Raw genomic sequence first — 18,223 nt, 5'->3', positions numbered from 1 at the left:
GTGCCTCATCTTAACATATAACTCTCACAATCTACCTCATCTTCCCGCGTACCTCATGTCCCTGTGCATCTAATCTTCCCATGTGTATTATAAGAGGCAAAACCAATCTAGCACATCGACCAGTAAGTGATTTAAAGAAACGTCTGTCTTCTTTGTTCCCTTTGCAGTGACAAAGCTATTTACGGTAGAGAGAGACGTTGAACCTTTATCAGTTATCCACTCAAACATGGGACACTTTCAACCTTCATATTATGGCTATTGTATTGTTCATCCGCACGTATTAACTCATGACCATCAAATACTTAATCGCAGTGACCATGACCTTTACGTGACCTTGACCTTTAGCTGACTTGTGTTTATCTCAATCTGTTCTCCACGAAACAGTTCACTTATTTTCTCGCAGACAGGCTTTTGTAAATATGGCAGCTGACTCAGTTCGTCCCCGTGGTCTCCCAGACAAATGTTACCCCGAGCCTTTCAACACCCCGCCACCTCCTGTCAAGGAGCGGAAACCGGGACAACTGCCCTATGAGGAAATTGTTAAGTTTTTCAAAGAGGTAAGTCTAGTCGAGGAAATTTTGATATGATACGAAGGCAGCTTATGATGTCATACCACATTTCGGTATTTGAAAGCCAGATCTACTCGGGAACGTTTTGGTATGACAAGATGACATCTTACACAGACATACCATTTTCGGCATTTCAAAGAAGTAGGCCTAATCGGGAACCTTTTGGCATTACACGAAGACAGTGTATGTTGTCATACCACATTTGGCATATCAAAGAGGTGGGTCTATTTGGAAACATGTGGTATGACACGTGGACACATTTGACATGTCAAAGAGGTGGGTCTATTCGGGAACATTTGGTATGACACGTGGACACACTTGGCATATGAAAGAGGTGGGTCTATTCGGGAACATTTGGTATGACACGTGGACACATTTGACATATGAAAGATTTGGGCCTATTCGGGAACATTTGATATGACACGTGGACAGCGTATACAGTCGTACCATAGTTCGGTATTTCAAACTTGGCTAGACTGACACATGTTAAGAGAGGCCAAGTGTGTAAATCAATGCTCATGCTGTTGATGACTAGATCGTCTGGTCCAGACTCAATATTTACAGATCGCAGTCATAAAGCTGGGAAATTTCTGAGTACGGCGTAAATCAGCCAACAAACCATTCATCATAAAGATGGAATATAAAAATTCCTGATATCATTGTAACATATTGTCAAAGCGTGCCTTAATAAGAATGTGATTAAACATCTTTTTGTCAGTGTTTTGCTATTTGGTATATTATACAGATTATATACAAACCTGACCATTTTATAAATTCTTTTTTGAACTAAAAGAATCCAACATGATATGAAAGAGGATGTTCGAATGTGTATTACTTCGCGACAGGGCTACATCGTCGTGAGGGACTTCTTCACGCCGCAGGAGCTGCAGCCGTGTCGAGATGCCGTGGAGAGAATGGTTGACAATCTTGCCCAGAAACTGTACAAGTCCGGAAAAATACAAAGTTAGTAAACACTTTGCACAGTTGCGTATTCTACACAGCCACAGGCAACGCTCTTTGACAGATTTTAACGACTGCTAAACTTTCGGGAGAGTGAATGAGTATTGTTTTACGTCGCTCCTAGCGATATCCCAGCAATATCACGACGGATGCAAGAAATTGGCTTCACACGTAATAACCGTATGGGGGATTGACACCGGGTCTTCAGCGTGATGAGAGGACACTTAACCATTACCTATAATTACTGCCCGTGAAGTTCCGGGTTAAAATCTTCAGCCACCCATGTTTGTCTGGGGCGACTAACTGAATCGGGTGGACAGGCTCGCTGACATGGTTGACACATCGTATCCCCCACTGCGAAGAACCATGATCATGATGTCCATCACTGGATTGTCTGGCCACACAATCAACCTTTGATTGCAATTTAAATATGAGAGAGTTCTGCTTATCCTCGGAAACCCATTCCTGTTGACGCAAAGGACAAAAGAGCAGTAACACAATGTACATGGACAACTGGAAATCAGTGAAACAGCTGAGAGTCTACAGAGCTATCCCGTTCCTCTTATCTCAGTTGATATATTGCCGTTTTTAGAAATATTCCCAGCTGTTACATTGACCTTGACATTAATGATACCTTACGTCAGCGTCTGGCAATGGCTGACACATGATGTTGTTGTACCCACTTCATAATTTGGGCAGTAAGATAAGCCAGAAACCGGTTTTTATCAGAACATCGTTTGAAATAGACACACCAGTATAAGGCTGGCATACACTTGAGGGGAAGTGAAATAGGGTTTAACGTCGTACTTGACACTATTTCGCCCATATGTGTGTGTATGGGTGGCTGTTTGTACTAGCCCGGATTTAAACCGTCTTGTCAGTGATAGCGTACTGAGATACCATGCCGCAGTTAGGTATAAATACCCATTATCCCTCAGGCACATTCTACCGCCTCCGAACTGACTAGTTCTTTACCAGTCCCGGCAATGCCGAGTGTCAGCCAAGGACCAACAAGTACCATATTTTAACGTGTTTTGGTACGTGACCGGGGATCGAACCTGCGACATTCGGATCTCCGGGCGGAGACTCTAATCACTACACCACGAAGGCTGTATCATATATTTACGAAAGAATGTATGAAAGAATGCGAACATGGCTGCCGTCGTATATTTTATGTATTTCCATGTATATCCCCGAGACTGTGTGTCCCGTTAACTCAGCCCGTGAAGATCAGATTAGATATGGTCTTTAACAATCCATGCCTGTCGTAAGGGGAGGCTGATGGGATCTGGTGGTCACTAGTCTATCTAATCCAGACTCGAATGTCTAGAGATTGCTGCCATGTAGGTGATATTTGGCTGCGTGCGGCACAAAACATCTTCAGATCTCACTGCGGGCCCTTAGAACTCATGACATTTGTATTTGCAAGTACAAAATGTGTAATGCCTGAAAGCATTCTTTTGGAAATGTATCCTTGGATAGAACACATGAACAAGTCTTGAGCCTTCACACGGCAAATATGCGATGTTAAAGTACGTCCTGTCCAAAGAGTGGCTATTTTCGGCAGTCGTAAATCAAAATCGATCAAAATCGACTTTGAGGGACCACGGTGAAAAATTTTGTTGATGCCGCTATCTCCCACGTAGGACATACTGTCTCCTACGTAGGACTTACGTAGGATCTCCTACATAGAGGTTAGTGAGACTAAAAAATTCACCGTGGCCCTAATACGCTTCCGTAGAAACTTGTTTGATTGTCAAACTGACTGTAATAATTTCCGGGTTGTGCTCTTTGTGTTTTCTGTGCTCATAGTAGTACGCAGATATATTCATGTTTTTGTTCACCTTCGCTTTAAAATTCCTTGTGTTCGTCTTACACATGCAGATCGTGCTAATCTATTGGCGTGTCTGTATTGTTTGTGAGCTGTATTTTACTTGAACTGTGGTTTTATTGATTGTAAATATAGTATTGAAAACGCATACGATAAACATATTTCCATAAACATAGACCACATTAGTTAATATTCACTAGTTTTGTATGTATAAATTTACGACTTTTAATGATGCCATTCATTTTGTGCATCTACTAGCTTAATAATGCCAATGTGAAAAATGTTCCAACAAGCCACAACTCAAATAGACCCGTGCAGGGCTACTATTTTGTAGACCCGTCAAGATCCGGGTCAGACTTTATCTTCAGCAACCAATGCTTGTCGTAAGAGGCGTCCAATTTGATCGGGTGGTCTGGACCGCTGACTTGGTTCACACATGTCATCGGTTCCCAGTCAGTGCTCATGATGTTGATCACTGGATTGTCTGGTCTAGGCTCGATTGTTTACAGACCGTCACCACATAGCTGGAATATTGCTCGGTGCGGCGTAAACCTATCTTCACTCACTCACTACTATTTTGTCTGTTTCTGTTCCAGATCTGTATGAAGACTATGGCGTATTTCAGAGACTCACAATGTTGGAGAAGGAATTCCCCGGCTCCAACATCCTGCTCTTTAAGCACCAGAAACTACCAAAGGTATTTTGAACCACCAACAGTGAAGTCCTACTATCCCGAACGGGGTAGTTCTCAAGCAAAACTTTCGGATTATCACACTGAAACTTTTTTCATTATTTATTCTTCAGCAAAATGATACAGGCAAACTGTTCAGATTGTATAAACTACACTACAACATTTTGGTAGAATGGCAATTTGTTAATTTGAGGCAACGTATAGAAACAATCACCTAAATTAGTAATCACGATGTGAATATTTCATAAACTCTTACGGCACGTTACTCATTCACAGATAATGACAACAAACGGTACATGTTCCCTGTCTGAAAGTAGCGTGAAAAGGGAGACAACCATGGTGTTCCAAGGAAGTTTTGAAAACTAAATTCAAATACGCAGCACTATTTGCCATGATACTTTTTTTGTCTGTAACATGTATACCTGCAGCCCAATAATATTTTAAACAGACGGGAAAAGATTTTATTCAGAGATCAATCTTCAATGCTAAGGCATGAAACCAATGTCGTAGCTGTCGAACTCAGCACCCCTCTGATACTGCATCCTAAGATTTTTAAAAAATCCTTGTCCACCTGACTTCTTATCTGAAATATATTGTGAAGATTAAAGTGGATAAAGTGTTCGCTCGTCACAACGAAGACCCGGATTCGATTCCCCACATATGTTATGTCCATTTCTGATGCCCCCTCCACGATATTGCTAGAATATTGCTTAACGCAATGTAAACCTAACTCACTCACTCATTCAATGTAAAGGGATACTATGTCCGACTGACACTGTATTCTAGGATCATTAACACTTCCTGTTTAAAGCAACACAATGCGTATCTGAGAATACTACTTATAATCTCCAAGTATCTGAGTCGGACGTTGTTATTTAAAGACCTTTGGCACAGGACTTTAGTCACTGGGAGACATGGTTGGACGTGCATGGAATCACTCTTACCAGATTAAGATTAGTAACGTTTTGTCGGAACATATTTCTGTCTATGAATTTTCAAAGGCATTCATGGACGTTTGGAGCAACGAGCGCATGTTGAACCTGATTGAACAACTGATTGGCCCTGACATTGCTGGACATCCCACGTGGAACCTCAGAACCAAAACCCCAGAGAGCAAGATTGGAGCGATCCCGTGGCACCAAGGTGAGTTTGGACATTTTATCAAATAGGGGATAAAAGGACCTTTCTTGAGTGAGTGAGTGAGTGAGTTTGGTTTTACGCCTCTTTTAGAAATATTCCACCGATATCACGGCGGGGGACACCAGAAAATGGGCCTCACACACTGTACCCTTCTGGGGAATCGAACCTGGGTCGTCGGCGTGACGAGCGAACGCTTTAACCACTAGGCTATCCCACCGTCATGGACCTTTTTTGGATTTAAAGGACCTTGCCTGGGTTTAAAAGACCTTATATAGGTTTAAAGTCATTCCGTGGGTGTAAATTACCATTGAAATGATCTTGTGTATTTTTAAAGGACCTTGTTTGGATTTAAAGGACATTGTAAAGGGTTAAAGTCATTCGGTGGGTTGAAAGACGATTTGTGATTTAGAAAGACCTTTAATGGACTTAAAAGACATTGCCTGGGTTAAATAACATTGTATTGGTTAAAAGTTGTGTGGGTTTAAAGTACAATTGATTTACTACATTTCCAACGTTTCTCAGTTAGCAAATGAATTGTTTCACTCTGTGAAGTTGTTCTACAGTAGACATTGTCAGAAAGAATGTAAAATGCTTCAATACACATCTGATGTTTTTCCTTGCTATTATCGAATCCAGTTTGCTTAAATAGCCCCACAAAGGCCCTTATGTGTATTATTCAGTCGTAAAACCTACTGAAATGTTTCCAGATAGTGGTTACTTCAGCAACGAGTCCTACGACCACCTCATTCCAACGGCGTGGATACCATTTCTGGATGCAACACCTGAAAATGGCTGCATGCAGGTATAAAATAGACAATGTAGTTCACACTGAACCAACCAAAGTACTATCGTAATAGAAAACCTGCACGTGCCTTTTGTGTTCGCCTGTACTGTGATGCTTCATGAATCTGGCCACTGACATTAGCAGACTAACTAGTGATCCGTGAGGCTTCTAGGTTAGAAGTGGTTCCTTGCTGGCTCGGGCAGAGTGGTAGCTTTGTGGTTAAAGAGTTTGCTTGTCGCGCCGAAGATCCGGGTTCGATTCCCCACATGGGGAAATGGGTGAAACCCATTTCTGGTGTCCCCCGTCGTGAAAATGCTGGAACATTGCTACAAGGGGCGCAAAATCCAACTCACTCATTCACACTCCCTGCAGGCTGGTAGGAAGCGAATGAAAGGGTGGGATGGATGAGCTTGGTGACGTACTTGATAACATGGCGACATCAACGTTGTGATTCCATACTCTTAATATCAATCACAGGAATGCCTAAACGGTCATAAGCAATGATTCTTTACTTATTCGAGATAAGAGTCTAGGGGTTACACCAGGATTGTGATTGTATAACGTCCTCCTGTGTTTTTGTTAATTCTAGAATACGGGAAAATACAACCTGTCAGACGGTTACCATGTGCCGTACACATATAAACATTAGTTTCCTAGTCCTGTAAAATGCGTGTATTGGCGATTTATATATTTCAAACATTAATAGATATCTGGCGATGTTCATATAAATATTTCAGGTTGTTTCATGCCTGATTAACCTAACGACAAATTGTTTGGGATTTTTTTTCCCATCCCCATCTGAACAAATTACATGTATAGATGGTTTCTTGGCTTCCCATCTCACCGCTTCCGCAATACTACCACGTGTCAAGTCCCTAATATTTTTTTCTGTAAAAGTTACTTTTCAGTTAAAATTACATGTACATAGAAGAACGTCATCTTTTGTCGAATGAACGAAGCATGATTAAGGCCTCTTACGAATCACAATACGAATAGTAGAACACCGTCATATGTGAAGTTTAATGATATCTTCCAGATGGTGAAATTTGGTCACGTGGATGGACGGGTGGCTCGTCATACCTGTTGCCATACCAACACGTGGTATATTACGCTCGAGGAAGAGACCATGGTCAAAGAATTGGGTAGTTAGATTGTACTTTCCTTTAAAGCAAAAATACGATGTATCATCAGTTACTAGAATCATTTAAATCGATTGTATAAATCACCGACGCTTTAATATCAGTATAAACCACATTTAATCGTTTATCTAATTTAGGTAATCTCATGAACGTGTCGTGTTTATCTATCATCGTGTACTCGTGAATCATCCCATAATTCCCTGACGTAAACACATTCTCTCTACTTCCGGGTTTCCTGTGTCCGCCATTATCGGTTTAAGAAAGTGGGGTTCGTGAACGGTAAAAACTTGCGTCTTCGATCACAGCTAAAAGAACTAAATATTATGTAGTCATGCACAATTTATATCAATTATGAAAACCACTATTACGTCATTAAGAAAATTTAAGCATTGTGGAAATATCTGAAAAGTTGAGCCCTTTCATTCGAGGTACAAGGTTCTGATATTCCTACGGTTACTTAACGGATTGACATTACCTAATCAGTCACGCTGTGCTCCTGGACGTAAGCCATTGGTAACGGAGAAAGGAACGCATCGTTTGAATAACCATCGTAAAAGATACTCCATGTACACCGTTACAGGCATTTTCGATCACCGCATCTAAATATTCATGTCTTAACGTGAAAAATATTGAAATTTGTCTTTGTCTCTGTTAATTCCGCTATGTAAACAAATGACATCAACCATTGCTTTACGACGTCACAACGCTTCAATTTTATGCGAGTGAATATTGTCTAATACAGGAGCAGCAATTGTGAAGTTATTCTCTGCGAAATATGCTCATTAATACGTTCTTGAGGGCCAAGTGACAGTTCTCGGTAGTATAGTATTATACGAACCTTATAATAGAATTATACCATCCATGAAATAGACTTATACCAACCTTATAATAGAATTATACCAACCTTGAAATAGACTTATACCAACCTTATAATAGAATTATACCAACCTTGAAATAGACTTATACCAACCTTATAATAGAATTATACCAACCTTGAAATAGACTTATACCAACCTTATAATAGAATTATACCAACCTTGAAATAGACTTATACCAACCTTATAATAGAATTATACCATGCTTGAAACAGACTTATGCCATCCTATGAATAGTTCTCTACCATCTTTGAAATAGAATTGTACCATCCTCTTAATAGAATTGTATCAATTTTGGAATCGAATGATACCAATCCTGGAATAGAAATATATCATCCTTGGAATAGAATTATAATTACCATCCTTGCATTAAAATAATACCGTCTTTTGAAGAGAATGGTGCTATCCTTGAAAACCGACGATGTACATGGCGATCAGCACAACATATATATTTTCGAAGCGACTATGTTTTGTTTGCTATTTTCTCTCCAGGTGTTGATATCAAGAAAGATGTTTTTGTGGAGCCAGTGCCGTACGGTGGATTTATTCTCTTTCACAACCTTACACCACACAGAAGGTGAAAGTAAAATATATATACTGAAGCGCAAAACAAATGCCTCACCAATAGCGGTTTCTTAAAACACACATTTTTGTAAACAAATTCACACTAATTAAGGAACGGAGAGCTGAGTTCAAACTTGACAGTTACGGTTGACACATTTTCAAATATCACATTTAGAATCCACATTAACAAAATCACCTACAATGGTACCATTAAGATACCCCAAATTCAGTATCGTGTGTGGCCTCCGTGGGCATTGATGAGAGTGTTGTATCGCCTGTGTATGGAGTACTTGAGTCCATACTCTGCGAAATGCCCGATCTGTCCAGTCACAGTTGTCGGCCTTGGTTGGAGGTCATTCAGTTTTCTTTGAATCTCATCCCAAAGTTGTTGTTCTGGTAATGATAGGTGAGGACAGGACCGCGAAATGTTCTGTGACAGCAGAGGTTCCTTCCGCGCAAACGTCAACGCACTGTATCGGCACTGATGATGTTGGTAATAACACTCAATTTGGGCTGAAAATAAACCCCAATATGTTAACAGAACGGTACAATCATAATACAACCTCGACCTTGTAAGAACAAAACTTTGCATTTGGTTTTGAAAGGCGACGTTTGTTTTGTGGTTCATTATATATTTGTTTGAAGAACGTGTAAACATTTTTCTCGTCATCTGAGGCCGTTTGTTTATACGGCAAGTAGGGCGGCAGTGTAGTCTGAAGGTTGAAATTTACCCTCGTGACACAGACCCTTGTCACACATACCCTCGTCACACAGTCTTGTCACGCAGGCCATTGTCACAGAAAGCTTCATCACTCAGAGTATTGTCACACACACCCTCGTCACACACACCCTCGTCACACAAACTCTCGTCACATAGACCCTCGTTACACAGACTTGTTACAGAAAATATCGTCACACACGTCACACAGAGCTCACCACTAAAATATAGATGTCCAATACAGTTTTCATTAAAGAGACCCCAAAACTGCATTCAAGAACGTAGGGGATCTTCTGTAGCCGTGAAGGTATTCACGCATGTCACCATAGGCGACATACTAGTTAAGGGAGTTCATCAACAAGCAAACAAATAAACAAACGTACCGTCTGGAGTTAAATCCTCTGAACAGTCACTCTTTCTGAAGGTTCAGATAAGTAAATGGGTATATGGTACTTCTGTTTCAGCGGCATGAACGTGTCAAACGACATCAGATGGAGCATCGATCTTCGGTGGCAGTCTCCATTCCATAATATGGGATTCTACAACATCCAAGATGGCATCGTGTTTCGGTCATCGACCAACCCCAACGTGAAGCCTGACTGGGACAGATTTCTCTCTGTTGACCGGAAAGAAGTCTGGCAGAAAAAGTACTTCAAAGAGGTTTGTTTATTTTTTATTGTTTAACACCGCACTAAACAACATTACACATATATGACGTTTAGTCGCCTCTTACGACAAGCAAAGGTTGCTGATAAATTCTAACTCGGATTCTAACTCGGGTGACTTCAGGGTGAAATGCTGTTGGGATATCAAATATGCATTCTTGTAAGGCATATGGGTTTGACAATGCTGAATTACGTTATCATTATTTTAATCCTTTTAATATTTCCTCGAATTTTATGGTATCTCTTTCTGCTTTCCGTCCATTCTTGATTTCCTTAATATATCAGTCCGAGGGTCTCTTTTGGAACAGATCCTGTCTTCTGTTATGTCAGCTTTGAAACTACAAAGCTCTAACGCAAACTGACGCGCTACATTTTGTCAAGTCCTTGTGTCATGGTGATTCTGTAGATTTACTTTACCTGCCAATGCACTGACCGGACTTTGCCATAGCACCTTCCAACTGCCATAATCTTTGACATCCTCCATGGAGGATAGAGCGTCTTCCCAGATGGCGACGTCTGGGAATCGATTCCGGGTTTTCGACGTGACGACCGAACGCCTTAACCACAAGGCTACCTCACCGTCTTTGTCCTTACTGATTTTATTTCAGCGTGCAGATACAAAACTAAGCCACTGACAGTACAAACCTGTCACGCCAAACAGATTGATGAGCCGCTACAATACTGTATCGGTGCTGTATCAATGCGTTACGACATAGATGTTCCATAACAATATTACTTGTTGAATGTCAAAATGGAGATATGCTGCAATATATTAACAGTGTCATATCGTGTCGAGTGATACACAGACTACAAGGTGAACAGCCATCTCTTACAAAATGGATTTGTTGTTACTATCCTTTGCTCTAATTTTATAAGACCTCGGTTCAAAGAGCACACTTTATTTTTCAGGTAAAAAAGACAGATGAGTTCGATACAAGGGTCACCGGCCCCTGGATTGGACAATGGCAAATCGTGAATGAAAACGCACATACACGGGCATTCACGTCAATGAGCAAAGCATAGTCGTGTCTAACCCTGGGACACTCTTCATAGCTGGAGCTTAACACTCTCAGTGATATCCCTGTCAGTCGGGTCCCCTGTCTTAACCCTCTCTCTTGTCCTGTCAGTGTTATCCCCTATGTGTAAATCTCTCTGTCCTATCCCTCTCAGGGTTAACCCTCTCAGTCGTGTTCCCCGCCTTATCCCTTCCAGTCCTATCCCTCTCAGTCTTGTCCTCTGTCTCATCCTTCTCAGTCTTAATCGTCTTAGTCTTAACTTTCTCCGTCTTGTCCCTCTCTGCCTTGACCGTCTCCGTTTTGTCTATCTCAGTCTTACCCCTCCCAGTCTTGTTTATCTGTCTTACCCCTCTCCGTCACGTCTTAACCCTCTCCGTCTTGTCTGAGTCTTAACCCTCTGCGTCTTGTTCCTCTGTCTTAACCCTCTCCGTCGACTCAATCTCAGCCTTAATCCTCTCCGTTTTATCGTCTGGTCCCTCTTTGGAAACTAATTATCTATCTAATTTTTGGTCAGTAGTGTCAGGAGTTGTATTTTGAAAATCAGCAAAGTGATTTCTGTCAGTTTAACTTTCATAAAGCTCTTGTTACCAATTATTGTCCGGTGAAACCAATTTACTTCCTGGCTGATAAATTTTAGGACGTACATTTCGGTGTTAAGCAGTGGTCATCATCGTTTGTGCTTATCCAGGTATTTTGCTCGGAGTACCTCAATCCTGAATAAAGGGATGTTGCCATGTGTGTCTGTCTTTGTGAAAAAGAATACGAAAGATACCAGGCCAATCCACTGTGTGGTGGGAATAATACGCAGATACATTAAAGTGCGGCTATAGCGAAAAGGAACCAGTATACTCTAGGTTATACACGTACCTAGCTATACGCATTTCAGCTAATGCATACTGTAAGTGGTTGGGCATAAACCCCACCAACTTCGTCATATCCGACAGTTCGTTATAGACTATCCGTTACAAAGATAGTGAGGGTGGTGAGGTTAGCCAGGTGGTACAAGTGTTCACAAGTCATGCTGAAGATCCAGGTTCAGTTCCTCGAATGGGAACAATGTGTGAAGCACATTTTGGTGTTCCCCGCGTGAAATATCGCTAAAACGGCGTTAAACTTAACTCACTCCCTCTGACTATTTCTTATGCGAGTATATAATAAAAGAGTCGACATGGGACATTAACAATTGCATAACCATACGAAAAGTTGGACAGATATATTTTTCACAGTTAATTGGTTTGAGAATATTTATTTCATGAAAAGGCAACGACAGAAGTTTCATGAAGTAGATCGTTCAACAAGCTTAAAAGAATTTATATGGAGACAGCTCCAACATACATAGATATATGAAACAGTTTTCACATTTATTTCACCTTATGCACATACATACTGATCTCCCAGGGAGTGACAAACACTCGTGACCGGCTCTGAGAAAACGGTTCAATTTAGTCACGACAATCGTGAGTTGTTTATCAGAAAATATTGATTTTCAAATGCGATATGTTCTGGAATTATATGATAAGCCATATCTCAAATAACCGGGTTCATGTTTTGCTAGGTTTTAACATGAACATGAAATTAACACTTTAACAAAAGTACTTAACTTAAGTGCAAGTGTGTCATAGGAAAGCGTACCAATGATATTGAAAGGTCTCGTGTTAACATGCCTTTTCAAAATCAGTTGTTGGAAGGTGAATTCTGTTGCTGAGTAACGTTTCAGGTCAAACGTGCCGCCTGTTATGAGAGGCGGTAGTCATCCCTAACGGTTGATATTTCTTTCTCACCAATTACCTTACTTCAATTTGATTAGTTTCTATTTAGTCAGTAATAGGTATCAAATCACAATGACCACCTATGACTCAAAAAAGCTTACTTTTTGGTTCATTCTCCACTAAACGTGTGGGAGCTGAAAAATAAAATATCCTTTGTTTGGGTAAGCTGGCGAGTAAAGTCAGGGGAACATTTCTTTGAAGTGTCTGGACTGTGCTTGTAGTGGAGTTTATGGTTGCAACATTCAGAAACCCCTTTGTGTATGGACAGATACTACATCACATGTAAACTGGGAGAGTTTACACTGGTGATGATTCAAAAGTGCAGAGATAATACACGCCTTTCAGATTGGAGACGTTCCTTCTCATGCGTCCTTTCATATGTGTAAGACGAGTTATTATAACTTTGGAGGCAACATACTTAACGTATCTGTTGTTATATTCGTGTACTTGTTACAGTTGAGAGTACTCTCAAACATTACAACACTGTGAAGCCATACGTCTTTTCACTGCTTGTTGAATATTGCCACATGTTCATTTGCATTTAAGATGACATTATTATTAATGTCACATGTCTTCGGTGTTGGTTTCATAATGCTTCAGGGAACGTATCTGTCAATTAGTTTGGCGACACCTACGTCTTATAAGTCTGGTCTGAAAAACACCTACATACTGAAGTATTAGAATCGTATTAAATATACAGCATTACTTATGTTATCAAGACAACAATATGACCTAATATTTTTTTAAATTTGTTCACTATTTATTATGATAACTATGTGATTGTAACTGCTCTATTTGTTAGCGACATGCATATATATGCAAAACTGGCACATTCAGGAGCCTGAAAGTAAATAAAGTTTGGTAAGTTCTGTTAAACATGTTGTGATACTGTCATATAATAAGGTACACTTTGGAGTGTAGATTGTTCACCATCAAAACAGTATTTAATAATTATCCCAAAGCGACACCATGATCTGTAAATACACGTTTAGTGGAGAATGAAAGTCTGACCGCATCACGACTTGAGGTAATAATTGCAATACTGTGATCTTCTCGATTCTGCTAAATAGCTGTAAATGCTACAACAGCATTTACGCAAATTCTTGCATCTGATTCACTCACTCACTCACTCACTCACTCATTAACATTAACAAAGTCTGTGTGACAATACATTTTGAACAGACCACACGATATTAATCTATAAAGGATGCATTGTGGGTAATGGGCAGCTCGACATCACAGAAAGACCGCTCCGTCATATTTATATATATCACTTGTTAGACTGTTAGAAATTTAGGTTAAGAACTGAAAATGATCAAGTTGTGATAACATAAAGTGTGACTAAAGTTTTACGTTTCTTTTAGCAATATCGACACCAGGGGACACCTGAAACGGGCTTCACACATTATACTCTAGGCGACCTTGCCTTCCTCTGCTGGGTGAACAGAGGCGAACGTCGATGTTGCTCGACTCCATATATCTTCTATCTCCCTTACATTACAGATGCACAGGACTTCACCACACACCACCATGCGCCACCATACACAACCACGCACCACCACGCACCACCACGCACCACCATACACAACCACACACCACCACCGCCACCATACACAACCACACACCACCACGCACCACCATACACAACCACACACAACCACGAACCGCCACGCGCCACTACAAGCCTCCAATTAGCCTCGTGGACAAAATTAGTTTGGAATAAGAAATGTCCTGCTGTTTAAGAGACGGGAGAAAGTACACTTTGAATGACACATTCTCACTCTATCGTTGTAGGATATGGACTTAGAATATACAATGCTTGGTTATATTTTTTCTTGGGGGATCTTATTGTTCTAATTATTATCATTTTTAGGGAGTCGTGCATGTGCTGTATTACATATTTCGTCTGGCAAAGAAGGCTCAGCATTTTCCTGAATTTCAAATACACCAGCAGAAGGAGTTGATGCCTTAACACTAAACAATATTCCATGACAATTGTATGAACCTTGTACAATACCGTTTGTCAAACAAACACTAATTCAGTAGTTCAGTTATTGTAGAACACGGACTGGCAGCTCATCTAATCCACTACATGGAAACCGAAACTCAGCATAAATACTGATGTGTATTTATTCAAATATCTACCAAAATACCGTGAATAGATTTCAAAGTATTTAGACGACACATTTAAATTCATTGTATATGCTGTTAAATCAAAATATGGACTAAAAACGAGAGAAGATGACTCTTACAGAGTCGAAAGACTGTTTATGGATAGACATCTTCTTTCTTGGAATGGATGCGATATTTCGGTGTAACCGCCTTGGACAAGGTTCGTTCTGTTCCATTAATCTGTTCCATTAATCTGTTCCATTAATCTGTTCCATTAATCTGTTCCATTAATCTGTTCCATTAATTATGCAAAGAGTATTTGGCAATGGTGAGTTTGTTTTCCGCGTCGGGCAGTACTTCAGCTGTTCCAGTCCTTGTGATCTACATCTCAATAATCTTCGGAATGCTCATTTAATTTGTGTGATTCACTTAAACATTAAAGATCCTGTGACCACGTGGAGGACACGTTTGAATAATTGACTTGGTCTTGCATGTGTTTGTTGTGGATGTAGCCAGGGGGAAAGGATACCCACAACATACTCAATAATTTTATTTGTAATTACACTTTCTCAGTAAACTACAGATTCTGGTACTTTCTGATTTGAGGTTCATCCAGGATTCGAACGCATCCTGTCAGATTCAGCCATCTCGTCCACTCAGCCACAACGGGTTCTGAAGTAATGAGACCCGTGAAGGTCCCGGGGTAGAATAGGTTGCCATAAAAGGCGACTTTGCTTGACTTTGCTACTAACGGGATCGGGTGGTCAGGTTCGTTGACTTGGTTGACACATTTCATCGGTTACCAATTGCGCAGATCGATGCTCATGTTCTTGATCACTGGATTGTCTGTTCCAGACTCGATTATTTACAGATCGACGCCATACAGCTAGAATATTGCTGAGCGCGGCATGAAACTAAACTCACTCACTCAGTCTGAAGTAATGGCAATTGGGAGTCAGAACCTTATGTATATTTTCTGTACTCCTCTGATAAGGTGAAATTTGCGGTGGGGGGTGTAGTGTTAGGTTGACTAAGTGTCAAGCGCCTAATTCCATGCACTTGTGCAATACTCATAGCGCCAACGCATCATTAACATCGTGCAACTCACCATCTACATATAGCAAAACAATTAAGTCGTCAATTTAGTCGTCATTTGTGTTGTTAACTGTAGCATTGTACATGTGTTCTACATGTACAGACGCCAAACAAGAAGGGTAAATAAAACATCACTAGACAATCATAGATGGCCAAAACAGAAGAATATACCGGATACCTTCAAAACACCAGGGAGCTTCAATTATTGTTTGTTTCAAGAACTAGTTATGCTGACATGTTAGACAGAGCAATCATCCAGATCTCAACTGGACATCGATCAGAAGCCCTTGTCGCTGAGGTAATCGCTGAGTATCTTGTTCCAAACCTTATCTTTAACGTGTGCCATACATGTCCATTTATCGAAAATCAGCTTCTTAGCTGTCATGTGTTATGGATTTGGACATTTGACGTAAAATATGATCTTAATGTCCAGTTCTGATGTAGATAAAAGTACTCGTATCTAACATTTAGAGATTTAGGTTATCTTTTGTTGTTCCAAACATAATACTTCATGTCCGATATTCGTATTCTTGGTAAACGTATCATACCAAGTGGGATCAATGTATAAATACATCGCTTATGCCCACCACAAACCAGAGGGGTAGGAACGTGTCTTTTCTCTCCTAAAGCCATATACTGACAACCAAACAAAAAGGAAGATCCTTGAACAGCAGTTGATATGACAGTGAAAGTAATAGATTGTGTTTTCATTGCGGCGTGGTGCTCCACCGCCATGTCGTTGAATCTACCGAAAATGCCCATAGGGACTATTGGTGTACCTGTAAATTTGAACACTAACTCGGCATCCATATCGCTGGCCCCAATCCCAGCTCCAATCCTGCCTCAGCCTTCTGCGCCGAGTCCAACACCAGCTCCTTCTGCAGCTGCAGCTGTTCCGGGTCCTATCGCAGCTGTTCCGGGTCTTACTGCAGCTGTTTCAGGCCCATCCGCAGCTGTTCCGGGCCCTGCTCCGGCTGTTCCGGGTCCTACTGCAGCCTCTCCGTCACTGTCGGGGCCTGGAGCCTCACCATCACTGGGTACTTTCTATCCGTTATCTTCAGGGTTAAAAAAGCAGCTGGTCATATTCAAAGAAATTGACTCCGAAATTTCTCCGATTGCATTTGGGTTAGATTTCAATATCTTAGAGGGCATTCATGTGAAAGATCTGACACAGTCCAGATGTGGGAAGAAATGCATAGAAACGGAAGACTGTGTGATGGCTTTACACTGTCTAAAGGACACAAGTCCATCCGTGACAACAGCTGCGCCCTGCGTGTTTGAGATTGGCAAGCCGCCTTGCAAATTTAACCCAGGAACTGGCAAGTCTAAGGCAGGTACGCCAGAGTACTGCTATCTCTTCAAAGAGACACCCACGCAAAAGGCTTTTGATAAAAGTGACTTTGGGAGCAACTGCACCTATGTTGTATACCGTAAGTATTTTGATCGCTACATTTTTGTCATGATTTGATGGCCCCTTCCGAACCAAAGTCAGAAACTATAACGGCGTTTGAGATTCATTGCTAACATTATATTGAATACATCAAGCGTCACTGCAAGATGGGTGCGGTGGAGTAGTATAGTGAAAACTATGACTCGTCACGCCGGGGGCCCGGTTCGATTCCCATGGGAGTGCAATGTGTAAAACCCGAACAATTATGGCATACTCCATGAGATCAACGTCTGCCACTACATCAGCAACAGCCACAGAACCTGCAGCACTTGGCCACAGGCAAACTGTAGCGCAAATGGGTTGTGCAGCATAGGGAAAATGACCAGTCTTCTTACATGCGAGCGAAGCGAGCAAAGGATGGCAACGCAGTTTCTTCACTGGGTTGCGCTTTCACATTTCCAACCCCATGTTGAACAATTACTCACGTGAAATATTTTTTATTCAACATTTTAAGCGGAACTCGTGGTATATCAGACCGTTCTTCTCCCCCATTCCCCCTTCCAGCTTCCGGTTCAACGGAGTGAAGGAACAGGAGGGTATTATTCTATATGGAATACTTACAGTTACCTCCCCTGCTTCAATCGTCCATTGCGCCAGATGTGCTTTTGTGTGGAATAAATGTTACGAAAATTCTACCAATAGCGATGACAGATAAGGCAAATAAACTCCAACAGGTTCTTGATAAAATTAGGCAATGTGGTATTTCTTTCTAATTTCTGCTTGTTCTTGCTCCGTCACTCCGTTCAACCGGAGTGAGTGAGTGAGTGAGTTTTAGTTTTACGCCGCATTTTAGCAATATTCCAGCAATATCACGGCGGGGGACACCAGAAAATGGGCTTCACTCA

General features: G+C 41.0%; 1 protein-coding gene across 1 annotated transcript; it reads left to right on the top strand.

Moving 5' to 3' along the window:
* The first annotated feature begins 356 nt into the window (after positions 1–356).
* LOC137272600 (phytanoyl-CoA dioxygenase domain-containing protein 1 homolog) lies at positions 357–13,590 on the top strand. Its single transcript, XM_067804992.1, has 9 exons — positions 357–557; positions 1,415–1,532; positions 3,957–4,057; positions 5,053–5,194; positions 5,899–5,993; positions 7,012–7,117; positions 8,482–8,566; positions 9,736–9,931; positions 10,846–13,590. The coding sequence occupies exons 1-9, from the start codon at positions 420–422 to the stop codon at positions 10,957–10,959; spliced, it is 1,095 nt and encodes a 364-aa protein (XP_067661093.1). The 5' UTR covers positions 357–419; the 3' UTR covers positions 10,960–13,590.
* The last annotated feature ends 4,633 nt before the right edge of the window (positions 13,591–18,223 follow it).

The sequence above is a fragment of the Haliotis asinina genome, chromosome 2 (genome assembly GCF_037392515.1).
Source record: "Haliotis asinina isolate JCU_RB_2024 chromosome 2, JCU_Hal_asi_v2, whole genome shotgun sequence".
NCBI classification, from domain to species: domain Eukaryota; kingdom Metazoa; phylum Mollusca; class Gastropoda; order Lepetellida; family Haliotidae; genus Haliotis; species Haliotis asinina.
The sequence above is the reverse complement of the archived record's forward strand: the minus strand, read 5'-3'. Positions and strand labels throughout refer to the sequence as shown.